Source organism: Saccopteryx leptura, chromosome 5, assembly GCF_036850995.1.
Source record: "Saccopteryx leptura isolate mSacLep1 chromosome 5, mSacLep1_pri_phased_curated, whole genome shotgun sequence".
Lineage (NCBI taxonomy): Eukaryota > Metazoa > Chordata > Mammalia > Chiroptera > Emballonuridae > Saccopteryx > Saccopteryx leptura.
This window is the reverse complement of record NC_089507.1, coordinates 190,316,380-190,331,653: the sequence shown is the minus strand read 5'-3', so window position 1 is coordinate 190,331,653 and position 15,274 is coordinate 190,316,380. Positions and strand designations below refer to the sequence as shown.

The following is a 15,274-nucleotide window of genomic DNA, read 5'->3' as shown; positions in this document are numbered from 1 at the left end:
CACCCGAGCCCAAATATCTAAGTTTTTGTTCCTATCCCGACAAGGAGCCATCCTCAGGAACTTAGGGCCATTTGGGCGGGGCTCTCTGGGGTCCTTGGTACCTAGATAGTGACCTAGGAAGGAGATACGTGGGCTTTCCATATTTTCTGGGCTGACTCAGGTTTCTCACCTCCCTGGAAGGGAATTAGCTGAAAAGGGTCAGAGGACAACGTCTAGAGCACAAGTCTCATGGTGTGAAGCCCCATTACCTGGTTGCCTGGTTCTGAGGGCAGAACTGACCCCAGGTCACTCATTCTTGCTCTAAGCAACCAAAACATGGAACCCAAGTATTTGAGTAACTAAGGTAGAGTAGGGACAGGGCCATAGAAAATGGGAAGGTGAGGGTGCTGACAGGCCAAAATATTGGATGAATTAGCCTGACCAGGCGGTGGCGCAGTGGATAGAGAGTCAGACTGGGATGCTGAGGACCCAGATTCAAGGCCCTGAGGTCGCCAACTTGAGCGCGGGCTCATCTGGTTTGAGCAAAAACTCCCCAGCTTGGACCCAAGGTCACTGGCTCGACCAAGGGGTTACTTGGTCTGCTGAAGGCCCATGGTCAAGGCACATATGAGAAAGCAATCAATGAACAACTAAGGTGTCACAAGGAAAAACTGATGATTGATGCTTCTCATCTCTCTCCATTTCTGTCTGTCTGTCGCTGTCTATCCCTCTCTCCGACTCTGTCTCTGTCCCTGTAAAAAAAAATGTATTGGATGAATTAGATGTTAATGTCACTGAGATTGGTGACAAAGCTTTCGATGAAGACGAGAGTAAGCTGCTTGCTGAAGTCTTTGCTGAGCGAAGGGAGCTCGGTAGATGGCGGGTGTGAGGAGGTGGTCCAACTAGTGTGACGGCTTCATGAACACTGAGTTTTATTTTAAAATAATATTGAGAGGAAATATTTCAGAAGTGACATTAGTTGCAACAAATTGCCAGTCTCAGGCTTTTAGGCCTGGGGCACTATTAATGTGATAAAATAAACAGCTATCACTTGAGAGAGCAGCAATAAAGATAAAAGATTTTTAGGAACAGCCAGGTTTCGGCTGAGGCAAACAGATGTCCTGATCAAAGATACTAAGTCTGACAGCAATAAAGATGTGTTCGGAAGTAACATCGCTAGCGCCTTAATATGTGTCTAGTGTGTGTCTCTAGGAAATCTGAATTTTCATAATTTCTTAAACTCAAGCTACAATACAATAATTAGAGAAAAAATAGCACCTTTCACTATATTTTTACAACAAAGTTTAATATGAGGTTGACTTGAATTCTGATCAAAGTCTTCAAAACTTGTATCTGCTTCTGAAATTGAGCATGCTGAAGGGCTTGCAGTCTCTTTAATGGAAAATCAATGCCCTTTTTTTATTTTTAAGTTTCATAGTTGCCCACCCTCCCCTCCCCTGCCATTGTCCTTTGTCAGACATCTAAGATACCAATCCTAAGCTGGTTGGACTCTAAGAAAAGGTGGAGGACAGGTGACCCTGCTGTGGGGTGAGGCCGTTTGGGGCTCACCTGTCTGTAGATGGATCGAGATGATCTTGACGGAACCGTTACTGAGCTCAGGGACTGATGACCTTGTACACTGACCCACTGTGAGGACGGGTCCCTCGCCCCCTGGCATAATGTCCCCTCATGTGAGTTCACTTTTTTTTTATATTAAGGAAATTCTATTTTCTTAAGAATTTATACACCTCTAAGTTCTTTGAGTTTCTTCAAAGGTATATTTATTTTATGTGGCACATTGACTTTTTTGGCCGCTGCCGCCGAGTCAGCCTAGAGTGACCCCCCCCCCCTCCGTGCGCTCGACCGTACAAGTGGTTCTTCGATCTCACCTGTTGATCCCAGAGCCACGGGCTGATTGAATATCTATTCCCGAGCTCCAGATGCACAATTTCTCCACCACATCCAAATACTTGCTGACAGATTTAGAGACGAAAATACTAAATCTAGTCCAGAACACTGCATCCTCTCCATCCCTGCTGGAGTCAGGCTGTGTGGTGGCCAAAGAGAACAGCACACCCATCCCCCTGAACGTTGGCCTGTCCGACCTTGCTTTCTACTGATGTGCGTTTGCGGGACCGATCATTCTCGCAGAGATGTGGGTGGTGGTACTGTTGATGGGCAAGGACGAGTGTGCGGTGTAGTGATGCCAGTCTGTTTCCTGGACAAACACACAGAGCAGGAATTCTCTACGTCAGGACAGGATTGGGATGAGGCGGCGAGGCACCTCCCGTGCAGATTTATGGCAGTGCTTACTCTCAGTGTCAGGGAAATGCAAAGCTGACCCCTGAGAAAGAATCTCTTTGAATTCTGCATTTGGACACCTCATTGGCCTTACCCTCTGCAGGCTTATCAACATGTGGTCTTCTTTTACAGAAACTCCTGTGTACAGTGACTTAGTAAAAAAGCGTCAGGAGAGAAATGAGGGACAAGGTCCTACGTGATCTACCCCCCCCCCGTTACCATTTTCTCTCTCACTCAGCTTCCTAGTCACTGGCCTCCTTGTTGCACCTGGATCAAGGTTGGAAGGTCCCACCCACCTCATAGCCTTTGCACAGCTGGTTCCCGCTGCCTGGATACCTGCATGGCTCACCTCTTACCTCCTTGAAGCCTTTCTCAAATGCCACCTGTTCAACAGGGCTATGGGACCACTCTATTTAATACCACAACCAGCCTGACCTGCGGTGGCGCAGTGGGTAAGGCGTCGACCTGGAACGCTGAGGTCGCCGGTTTGAAACCCTGGGTTTGCCTGGTCAAGGCACATATGGGAGTTGATGCTTCCTGCTCTGCCCCGCCTTCTCTCTCTCTTTCCCCTCTCTCTAAAATGAATAAATAATATCTAAAAAAAAATATTGCAACCAGCCATCATGCCCACTCCCACAATTCAGACTCTCCCCACTGCCTCTTTGTTTTCCTGTTTGTCAACTGGCACTTACCAGCTTCTACAACTCTGCTTATATACTTAATTATCATGTCCTTGTTAATTGTCTATCTCCTGCTACCAGAGCGTGAGCCCCACAAAGACAGGCGTCTTTGTCTTGTTCCCTGATCAGTCCCCAGCACTTTGAAAAGAATCTGGTATTTAGTACCGACTCAATAAATGCGTTTGTTTTTTTTTTTAATGTTCTCATTCCAAAGAATACAGATCAATTAAAGCATAGCTTTCGATTTTAGTCTTTCTGGCCTCTGTTGACCAGGTAAGTGAATTTTGTCTTTGTCTGTGTTTACGTGTGAAATTCCATGTACCATCTAGTGGAGGGGAGTGAAAAGATACTCCCCATGTTTGCCCGTGTGGTCGACCCTGTTGTGTATTTGCACCTGACCTTCGCAGTCCCATTAGACTATATTCTGTAGTCACAGAATCTAGTGTTTTACAGCAGGAAAATAAACCGATAGTCAGAGTTTGTCGTTTTTATGTCACACGGTTTATCTGCTCTCAGCCTCTGGAATCAGGAAAGCGCCTGCGCTATATATCCCTAAAAGCGAGCGTTCCTATTGGCAGTTACCTACTATTTATTTTACGAGCCAAAATAAAAGGTTATGTTCCGGGAAAGGGGACAGGCTGTAATTCACCCTCTTTCTGGAGAGCTTTTTATTTTGCGCCGTGGATTTATTTATTATTTACCTCATATATCTGCCCTTCTGTTTCCTCACCTCATTGCCTCAGCCTTCCTGATGGTCGTGACATAGTCATTCGCCACTGGGTCTCCATTCTCTCGGCTGCGGCTTAGTCTCCTTCCTCCCCACAGGGGACGCCCACCGGCCCACCCCATCCCCATCCCCATCCCCATCCTCAAGCTGCTCTCTTGTCTCCCACCTCTGGCAGCGACTTTGTAAGCAGCAGCTATACAAGGTGGAGTACTGGGTAATGCGATAACATATAGGATGAAAATATATTACATTTGAGTGTGCGGTTAAATGGAGCATTTCTGACAATAAAGCTTCATTCTCTGAGAGGAATAATAATTGAGAATGCAATTTAACTGCTACATAAAATGGATATCAAAAACACCCTGCTGTTGCCTGTCAAGGATAAAGGATTTCAAGGGCAGTTTTTCTCACTGGAGGTTAGTAATTGAGCCATATGGTTTATAGATTATTGAACCCAATGTTAGCAGTCTCTGGAAACCGTTTTGGCTTAATAAGGAGCAGCCGTGCAGGAAGGTGCTGTCACGTGCCAGTGCCCACTGAGGACAGCGTCTAGAGGAAAGCACGGAACTTTCGACCTGTAACTGTTTTCCATACCCTGGCTGATCTTGTGCACTATGCAAACCATCTCAAGGCATTAAAAAAACAACAAAAGTCCTACAATGGAACTTTTGGACTTTTCAGGTGCTCCCAGTTCAACTTATTAGATGAAATTCAGTACTCGTTTTCTTTGGTTTTAAAGGTTCAAAAAGGTTTCCTACGCTGATGGCTAAAGTTATGGAGGAGTTGGGAGAAATGGACAGCAGGTGGCAGGGGGAGGCGATGGGAGGGAAAAAGGAGAAAGCATGGAAAGCAACTGTGGAGGGGAGGACCCCGCTCTGGAGCCGACCTCAGGATCTCAGGATCAGCTCCCCCACTTACCGGAGAAGCATCCTTACCAGTCTGAGCCTCGCTCTTGTAAGCATAATGGAGATGACAGTGCTTATCTCCCAGGGTTGTCGACAGCGTTCAAGGATGCTGCTTAACAAGTGGACATTCCTTGAACCCCTGCAGTGAGTACTCTCTAAATGTTAGCTACTGGTATTATAACTGAAATTCAAGAAGTCACACTTTACCTTTCGTTCTATGAATATAATGGTCGTGTTATTATTTATGTGAGGAGTTATTAAATCAGGATAGGGGGTTGTTGAATTAAGACATTTGTAAGTTTGCCGTGGTAGAGGCCCTCCTGATGTCCATACAGCTCAAGGAAGAGGTCAGAAGGCCAAAATGAGCAGCAAATGACACACAGCAGCCCAGCCTTGGTTAGAGACCCCAAGGTTGCTGAGGAGGGTATGACAGGCGAGCTTAGAGGACCTATTGCAAATGCAGGTCCTTGCCGAGTGCACAAGACTAGACGTGCACGGCACCAGAGGCAGGAGAGGGAGAAGTGGGGACACATGGGAGGAAGCCCTAGAAACTCCAGGGCCCTGGTGCAGCTCCGGCCCCACCTGCATCTCTGCTGCTGGGAGAGATGATCAGACCCAGGAACCAGCAAGACAGAGACATGCATTCTCTGCAGGTCCAAGAGTGGATCCAGAAAAATGCTCCCACTTCATTGGTCAAAGATAAAGAGAGAGGCCCTTGACCTGGAGGAGAATGTCCACTTTCTAAGGGAGAGGGGGCAGGGTCTCACTCCCTTTGAGGCCTAACTGTCATTGGAGAGAGTCTATAATCAGTCTTCATTATTAGAGGCTGCTGGAACCGTTCTCCAACAGCCAAAGACAACACCATCATCAGAAAGTTATCAAAGTTTAATTACATTTTACTTATGTCTGAAAGGCTCTTTCTTTCTGTATAAGACCCAACCTTGAATCAAATTTTAGCCATGTACATGTTAAAGCTAACCAGGCTATTGCCTATGGAGTCAACATTCAGGCTTCTGTAATACAGAATTACCTTTACCTTTGGTTACAATCAAGTTTTAAGCTTTACTTAAGCCAGTGATCAGAGTGGTCCAGAGGTTGCCAAACTGTATACTTCAGGCCACATTCAGTATGCCACCTGTTTTTATAAATTAAGTTTAGTTGGAACTTAGCCACAATCATGTTTACTCATTATCTGTGGCTGCTTTGGGACTACCGAGGCACAGTGGAATAGTTTCCATAGAAACCAAATGGCTTCAAAGTCTGAAAATAGTTACAATCTGGTCTTTAACAGGAAAAGTGTGCTGACCTCTGACATAGCCCATAGAAGAACAACTGGAGCACAAGTAGATAAATGTTTCACTTCTACTACTAACGTTAAGAGTTTATTCACTTATTTGAAAATATTTAATGACCTTTTAGCATGTACCTTGGCACTTCCGAGGCCTTGGGGACAGAGCAGTGGGGAAAACGGAGTGCTTACCTACAAGAAGCTTACATTCTAGTGGGGAGAAGTACACCAGAATAAACGCACACTGCAGCTCAGGAACTGTACTGCAGGAGAAGAGGGTGAGAGGTTTGCCAATTTTAGCAGTGTGGTGGAAGGAAGGACATCGGTTATGTGACATTTGAGCGGAGACCACCTCTACCCCATTACGGAAGTAAGCCTGGCTTTCAGATAAGAGTGTGCCTGACAAGAGCAACAAAGATAAACAGAAATGAAAGAGATGAAATCATGCTGGGTGTTCTCAAGGAAAAGCAAGAGAAGGTCAGTGGACTGTATCGGGGTAACCAAGGGTGAACAGGAAAAAGAGATGAATTTAGAGAGAGAGCAGGTGCCAGATCTGATAAAGAATTTGAATTTTACTCTGTTAAGTGGAAAATTAATGAGAAAGTTTCACTCCAAAGAAGTGCAGTCATCTGATTGGTGTTCAGGAGCCATCACTCTGGCTGGGGTGTAGAATAGCGGGGAAAACGTAGAAGCCAGGAAAGTAGGTAAGTACCACTCAGCCTCTGCAAGGTTTTGCTGCAGTAACAAGAGACTCAGAATCTCAGTAATTTAGAACCACAAAGATTTCTTTCTGGCTAAGGCTAGATGTTGGGTGTTGCTCTGATATTGTCTGCAACCCACATAGAAAGAATAGCCCCAATCTGTAACAACACAAGGCTCATGGCAGGGAGAAGAGAAATGTCAGAACTACATGAGGGCTCCTGAAGACACTGATCAGCAGCAGAACATGTCAACTGCACACATATTTCATGGCCACACACGTGGCCATGCCTATTATCAAAGGACCTCACAGGAAGGATTAATGAAATGTGGGAGTGGTGATAAAATCTACCATAGCAGTTACTGCAAAGATTTTGGGATCAGGATAACTTTGGTAGAGGTGTTAAGATGTGGTTACATTCTGAATATATTGATATTTTGGACGGAATTACTGATGAATCAAAAGATGTGAGAGCAACAAATTGAGCAAGAATGGCTCTAATCTCCATTCCTCTCTGTCTGTCCCTATCTATCCCTCTCTCTGACTCACTCTCTCTGTCTCTGTAAAAAAAAAAAAAAAAGTTATAAAAAAAAAAAGAAAAAAAGAATAGCTCTAATGTGTTTTGCTGATACAATACATACGAGTTTATGAAATGATCAAAATTTATCCTCTCCCTTTGTAGCATTTACCAGTCCCTTTCTTTATTATATCTACTCTCAGGATTTTTTTTGTCTGTTTCTTTTTTGTATTTTTTTTTTGTATTTTTCCAAAGTTAGAAGGGGGGAGGCAGTCAGACAGACTCCCACATGTATCCACCCGGCATGCCCACCAGTGGGCAATGCTCTGCCCAACTGAGGCATCGCTCTATTGCAGCTGGAGCCATTCTAACACCTGAGGTGGAGGCCATGGAGCCATCCTCGTTGCCCGGGTCAGCTTTGCTCCAATGGAGCCTTGACTGTAGGAGGGGAAGGGAAAGACAGAAAGAAAGGAAACGGGGAAGGGTGGAGAAGCAGATTGGTGCTTCTCCTGTGTGCCTTGACCAAGAATCGAACCTGGGACTTCCATATGCCAGGCCGACACACTAACGCTGATTTCACCAGCCAGGGCTCTACCCTCAGTTTTTATGAAGGCTCTGCTCATAGATGGTTACATTCATTAGCTGCAGGAGAGTTACTGCAAATGTTAGTGAATATACACCAGAGTCAGAAAAACTTTCCTGGGTGTCTCAGATTCTCCTCTGTGTGACCATAGACAAATTGATTAATATCTCTGAGCCTCCATTTTATAATCTTTAAAATGATGGGTTCTGTTTTTCTTATAGAATGTTTATAGCGTGAGATAAGACATGTGTCTGGAACATAATACATGCTCATTTAATGATACCTATTGTTTGTATTAGTAAGAGTCTAAAAGGGAAGGTTGAAGGTGGGTGGGGAGAGAGACACCAGTAAGTAAGTAACCTTAGTTGATCTGAGAATATGTGCACATCGTAAGCTGAGCTCTTTACCTTCTCCTAATGAGGTCTCACCGCAGGCTTGTGGAATAAAGTTTATCACCCCCACTTTACAGGTCAATAAACCAATGCACAGAGGCAGTAAGTGATTTTCCCCAAGGTCATATAACTTGGAAAACTAAGGAGTAGGACTAAAGCATGTGTCTTTTTGAAACCCGGGCCTGCGCTCAAATAAATAAAATAAAGAATTTAAAATCTTAGTGTAGCTTGCTATTTATGGTGCACTTATTTCTGATGGCATCAACTCTCGTAAAAGTTAAACTGGTCATGTATGAAAGGCAATCTGTGAATTCACTGCTAAGAAATGGTGACCGTGATTATTTTGCTCCACACGGGCACATCCTTCTTATAGGATATATGCAAATGTAGCACAGAATTAGAAAGCCTTATTTATAGTCTGGGGCCAGGATATAATGAAAGGTAGTCTGGCGTGGATATAAAGGGAGGTAGAAAAGATAGTGGAAAGGCTCAGGTATAAGGAATGAGAGTGGAGTTCCCTACTTGAAAAGAGACTGTGAAAAGAATAAATGCAAATAAAAACAAATGTCTGAATATATAAAAGCACAATAGTATTGAGAGTGATATAATTAAAAATAAATGAGGCACCACTTTAATACCCGTTCAATATGAAAAATATTTTGAATGTAGAATACCAAAGGATGGTGAATATGCATTGAAATCTTGTCATTGAAGAAGATGAAAAGCAGGAGACTTTAAAAGTATTCATATTCTTTGATTCAGTAATTCCTCTTCTGAGAATTTATTCCCAGAATAATTCAAACTATCAGAAAAATATGAAGATGTTCTTTGTAGAATTATTTGAATGGTAGCTTTAAAATGTCGGTCTCACAACTGGGGATGCTTAAATCAATTGTGATACTGCTACTCCATAGACTTCTATATAGACACTAAAGCTTATGCCATACACACAAAAAAAATACAAGCCCTGGCCAGTTGGCTCAGCAGTACATCATTGGCTCTGCCTGTGTATGTCCCAGTTTTGATTCCCCATCAGGGCACGCAGGAGAAGCAACCATCTGCTTCTGTACCCCTTCCCTTCTTCATTTTCTCTATCTCTCTCTTCCTCTCTCACAACCAGGGTTCAGTTGGACCAAGTTGGTTCTGGGTGCTTAGGATGGCTCCATGGCCTCATCTCAGGCACTAAAATAGCTTGGTTGCTGAGCAATAGAGCAACAGCCCCAGATGGGCAGAGCATCGCCCTAGGGGGATTGCAGTGTGGATCCCAGTCTAGGCACATGCAGGAGTCTGGCTCTCTGCCTCCTTGCTTCTCACTTTAGACAAGATTGAGGACTGCAGTTCTGATACATGTTGTAGCATGGATGAATGAAAGCATGCTAAGTGAAAGATACCACATACATGAAAGACCACATATATATGATTCCATCCATGAGAAATGTTTGGACTAGACATAGTTATGGAGACAGAAGTACACTAGTGGTTGCCTGGGGCAGGTACGGAGAAGTAGAGAGTGACTGCTAACAGGTACATGATTTCTTTTGGGGGTGATAAAAATGTCCTGACTTAGATTGGAATGATGGTTGCACAGCTCTGTGAATATACTAAAAATCATGTCACTGTATACTTTAAATGGGTGAATTATATCCCGATAACAATGTTAAAAAATACATAGAGTATTTACTATAATTAAAACTAAGTTGTATAGCCTGACCAGGTGGTGGTGCAGTGGATAGAGCGTCGGACTGGGATGCCGAGGACCCAGATTCGAGACCCCGATGTCGCCAGCTTAAGCATGGGCTCATCTGGTTTGAGCAAAGCTCACCAGCTTGGACCCAAGGTCACTGGCTTGAGCAAGGGGTTACTTGGTCTGCTGTAGCACCCCCCCCCCAGTCAAGGCACATATGAGAAAGCAATCAATGAACAACTAAAGTGCCACAACAAAAAACTGATGATTGATGCTTCTCATCTCTCTCTCTGTTCCTGTGTGTCTGTCCCTGTCTATCCCTCTCTCTGACTCTCTCTCTATCTAAATTAAACAAAACAAAACAAAACTAAGTTATACAAATGCATGAAAAACAAACTAGAATATCCCAATGCCAACAGTGGTTGGGTTTCAAAGGGTGAATTAATGGGTAAAATGTTTGCTTTCTCTTGTCTAAATTTTTTTTTACCATATTAGAGTCCTTTCATGATTAAAAAAAAAAAAAAAGTTGATGTAATGAGCAAATAGAACCATTTCCCTCTCTTCATAGTTGCATCTCCCCCTCCACCAAAATTTAGTTTAGGTTTCTTTCTTTCTTTATTTTTTTTAACCTTGCTAAGTCAAGAGTCAGAAAATTTACAGTCCATCAGCCTTCACAATCCCTTGTGGACATTTCAGGTCATTTGATACAGTTTTCCAAATAATAACTATAACATATGAATGGGTGTAACCTCAAAGGAAAAAAAAATGTGCACATTAAATTTCTGGCGTATTGACTCTATGTGTGTTCTCATTTTTAGGAAGTGATAGAAGCGATCGCGGAGTGTGCATTTAAGACTTCGCCTTTCCCAATTCTCCTTTCGTTTGAGAACCACGTGGATTCGTAAGTATTTAGCGCCTTCAATAGGGAGTCTTTTTCCCAAATAGGAAATATTTAATAATTGTTCATCTGATGTAAGATTATTTGACATTACTAATGGTGTTCTTAGACTACATTATGTATTAAGTGACATGTTTTCATCTGTATGTGATGGAATTCCTTCATTTTTATCTCATGTACATGGAAATAATTCATTGGACTTGTGGAATCTATTTTCCTGCGATGGTAGGATTTTTTCAGTTGAATACTCCTCTGTTGACGATGCAGTAGAACATATTTTCTTATACCACACCTGTCTTCCGTATTGCAGGGGGCGAGTTTCATCATCTTCTCCATTAGCTGCTTCTGTTGCATGCAAATTGATGGTCAGTTTTGCAAGATGAAAAGGGACAGTTCCGTACACACTAGAGCTGGTGCAGGGACAGCTGTAGATTCTGTCCTGCCTCTTTGCACTTATATGGAACTCAGGCCACCAGATGTTCCTGCCAACCTCTTCCCATTGTTTTCTCATTTGTTAGTATTGGCAAATACTTTCCTATTTCTAAGTAGCCTGCCCTGTTTGCTGGGCTTCACAAAGAAAAGGTAGTTCTGACTTAGCTGTTTTATATTCATCTGATGACCCAGGACCAGAGGAAGACACATTTATTTTGAATATGTGGGTATTAGTTTATTGTGTACCTATTCAATTGAAAGGGCTCCAAAATGAAAAATTCTAATCTATACTGAATCAAAATTCAAGAAACTAAAATTCTCGCCCTTGGAATTAATGCCCGAAGACTGTAGTAGTGGCCGTCACTGCTCAAACCAGCACGAGGGAAGTCGTCCTCTTTAGTTTCGAGGACCTGAGCCAGTTTTCTCTACAAGCCAACAGCACCTGTCCTAATCTGGCTCACACGGGATGTTCCTTTTCCCATCTTCACCGCGAGTCTTTTGCAGGTCACCACTTTCCTCTGCCCAGCTAATCTTCATGCATGCCTCACTTCAGCACGTCTTAAAGAAGCAGCCTGCTCAGGACCACATTTCAGCTTAAGGAATTTCTAAGTAATGAAATGTGATCATTTGTTAATGTCTGTGTGGTGAGGGACCTTATTTTGAGGTGACCAATTTTATCATTGTTCTGTATGACTGGTGTGCCTTCAGGAAATCCATATTACATTTACCAGCTCATGATTCTGTCTCATTAGAAAACAGTCATCCAATGGATGATGTCATCCTTTGCTACATAGGGTTTCTAACACTTCTGAGGATCGATGGAAGAGAAAAGAATGTATTCTGTTTCATTGCCGTTTCTCTTCTGATAAAGGGAGCAGCGTCTCCTTCGTCGCTGCGTTCAGTACCTCATGTGCTGCGACAGCCTTGATTTACAGGTGACTTTCCTGCCGCATTTCCTCATCTCTGCCCACCCGTTTGTCACCAGGCTCTAACAATAGGTTGGCATCTCTCTTCCAGGCACTGTAGTTCCCGGCCATGTTGATGTGTTATTTCTTTTTTGGAGAAATATCTCCAAATGTGGCACATTTATTTTTCTTCAGGAAATGTTTCTATGTAAAGTAGACAAAGTGAAAAGCTATTTACAGAATTTACAAATCCATTCTTGATTGTCACAGCTGCTACGTTGAGCTTTCCCATAAGGTGTCAATAACTAACACAACCCCCAGCATAACAGCCAATATATATTATGTCCTGAGTAGCGTTCCAAGCATAAGCTCACGTAACCCTCACCACAAACCCAGGTGCTCCTAAGAATAAATATTATTATGATCATTCTTATTTGACAGGATGAAACTGAGGCCCAAATTGGGTGAGTCACTTGCCCAAGGCCATTCAGCCAAACCGCAATAGATTTAGGATTTGAATCCAGCTAGTCTGGCTTCAAAAACTCACATAGTTAATCACCACCATCCCCCACACTAAGCAGAAGCTCATGAGTCTTGAACACATCAAGTAAAGACATTTGAGAACCCCAAAGGCAACTACCTGCGAATGCTCAGGACATTTGTTTTGCAGTCTTTTAACACTAGTCCTACAAAGATCCAAAGCTGTGCATGAAAATCCCACCTGAACTGTACATAAAGCAAAAATAACAGTGCCATAATACTGCTCTTTCTGGTTTAGAAATGGGATATAGCTATTAAAAGTTCATTAATAATTCACACATAACAAAAGAAAACAGGAAAGCCACCTCTGTATGCCATGCTATTTATCTCAAACCGTGGAGATAATCTAATGGCAGCGGAATTCAGACACCCGAATTCTATTGTGGGAGGAAGTTGTTGGCTTCATATTTCCGTTGTCCTTGAGCTGCCCCATGTCAAAAATCGCTGAGCCACAGTTCTTTCCTGGGAGGACTGTCACACTCCTAGAGAAAACTGATATGCGTTCCCTTTGCTGGTAAACTCCAGGCTTGACACGGGGGCCACCTGACCTCATTGCTGGAAGAGGGAGTTGGATAAAATTCATCAGCTGCCACGCTCTCCCACTCAACCTAGGTATAACCTCAGAATCCTTCCCAACACCGTGACCCAGGACACACTCACCAAAGCCATCTGCAATCTATCTGCCACCTCTAGTGAACCATTTTATTCTCCTGCATGCTGCGGATACAAAATGACAGGCTCCGATCTCTGGTCCCAGATCCTTTGAATGAAAACCAACTCACACTGGAAAAATATAAAACCCACTGGGTTTTCTGGTTTTCTTTCCAAATATCTGAAATCACCTCTTCATCGATGACAGAGGGGAGTCTGCCCCCAACTGCTGGCAACTTATCCTTGTTCACGTGCTCAGTCAGAACCCCATAAATTGCAGATTCCTCAGCCCCACCACCACTCTTACATGCAAATTTCTAGAAATAAGACTTCGAAAAGTCCTAGTTAACTCTAATGCTCCACCTAATTTGTGAACTAGCTCTTTCATAAGTAGAATTCCATGCCGAAATCTAGCAAAGTAACCTCTCACCATGGTTCAGCCACAGACAATGTGAGATTTTGGACAAGAGTTTTAATTTCCATGCATCTTAGATGGCTCATCTACTGAGAAGGAGGTTGGTTCCATTCACCTTGCAGGATTTACCCCATGAAATGGGGCATGCTTCTCAGTCAGAAAACTGACAACTTGGCCAGAGGCCTGCACTTTATTAAAATACTGCAGGTATTTTAATATGTCCAGATATTTTGCTATGATCTGAATCTCAAAGTGTATTTGTGAATATTTTTTTCTCCCTTCATCTCCAGTAGCCTCTTTTGATACTCTAAATGCTTCAGGATTTTTTTTCCCTCTCTAATTGCGATCTGAATGCCTTTTATTTCTGCAGTTCTGACCCACAATTAAAGCTGGTTTGTTTTTCAGTGATGTCTTCTATTCTGTTAGCTCTCTGGTCTGCTTCAGTTTCCTGTTGGGTGGGTATGTGTGCCTGTGGACAGTGTGAATTGCCTGATTACCAAATAGCACTCGTTGCTTTTTTCTTGGACACCTACCTCTTGTTCTCCCCATCTCTGTTGCCTTCGAGGCAGATTTTTACAAATCTAAATCAGACATAGCTCCTTGCTCTACAAAATGTGGTTGATCCATAGACCAGCTTCATAGGCATCACTGGGGAGCTTGTTCAAAATGCAGAGACTCGAACTCCCTCCCCTCTAGACTCTGACTATGAATTGTCATTTTCTAAAGAAGCCTGGTGATTTGAATGAACTATTTGCACACTGTTCTACACAGCACAGACTATGAATCACCTGCATCGGGAATTACCTGCAGATTTGTTGCAAATGCAGGTTTCAGGCCTTCACTCCCAACGCAGTGAAGAGGGACTGGGAACTAAGCCCAGCCACCTGCAGCATTAACAGCTTCGGGTGACTCTGTAGTGGAATTCAGTGTAATAGTTTGCTCCAGAAAATTCCTTCTCGGGGCCTGAGTGAAGACAGCCTGACAGAGGACGGAGGGAGAGGAATTCTCCAGTTACCTGCGAAGGGCACCTGCAACATTACTCTCAAATGGTGGCAGTATGGTTCTCTGAGAAATCTGCAAGCGGGGCTCAGGGCAGAACCCTGTTCCCTCCAGGTCTCTGCTCAAAGGAACTACGTAGTGGCTCCCAAGTTCCAAAACTCAAGAACAATATCCCCACTTTAGCACCTGTTGGCTTACTTGAATTGACAGCACAGTTGTCAAACTTGAGCATGCGTCAGAATCAGAGGCCTGTTCAGGCACAGACCCCGGGCCTCACATCCTCAGAGATTCTGGTTCAGGATCTGCCTTGGAGGCCTTGACCCTGCCTGTCTAAGCAGCTCCAAGCGCTGTTGATGCTGCTGGTCCGTTCACCACCCTGGGAGTAACAAAGCTCTGTGACATTGAATAGCTTCAGTCTGTGAGCGTGACGTGGAGGGTTTGGGAGATTTCTCTTGTGCCACCTGGGCTGTGTGGGCCCAGCACAGATGGACTTGTTTCAGCTACAGCCCCGGAGCTGTCTGGCTTGGCTGATCCCTGGGCCAGTTATCCTTTGAACAAAGGTGTCTGAACTGAAGATGTCCAGCTGCCTGGCCAAGCTCTAATAAGTTGCGCCCCTAGTGTTTTTCAGGACTGCTTCTCTGATTGGCTGGTTTTCCTCTGAAACTGCTGAGGAATGCC

At 43.7% G+C, this 15,274-nt stretch overlaps 1 protein-coding gene across 2 annotated transcripts in view; it reads left to right on the top strand.

Moving 5' to 3' along the window:
• PLCB1 (phospholipase C beta 1) overlaps window positions 1–15,274 on the top strand; it is a 686,820-nt gene that overhangs the window by 512,766 nt on the left and 158,780 nt on the right. For both annotated transcript variants that reach the window (XM_066387177.1, XM_066387178.1), the window contains exon 12: window positions 10,575–10,657. In XM_066387177.1, coding sequence (XP_066243274.1) covers window positions 10,575–10,657 — 83 coding nt within the window. The remainder of the gene's footprint in view (window positions 1–10,574; window positions 10,658–15,274) is intronic.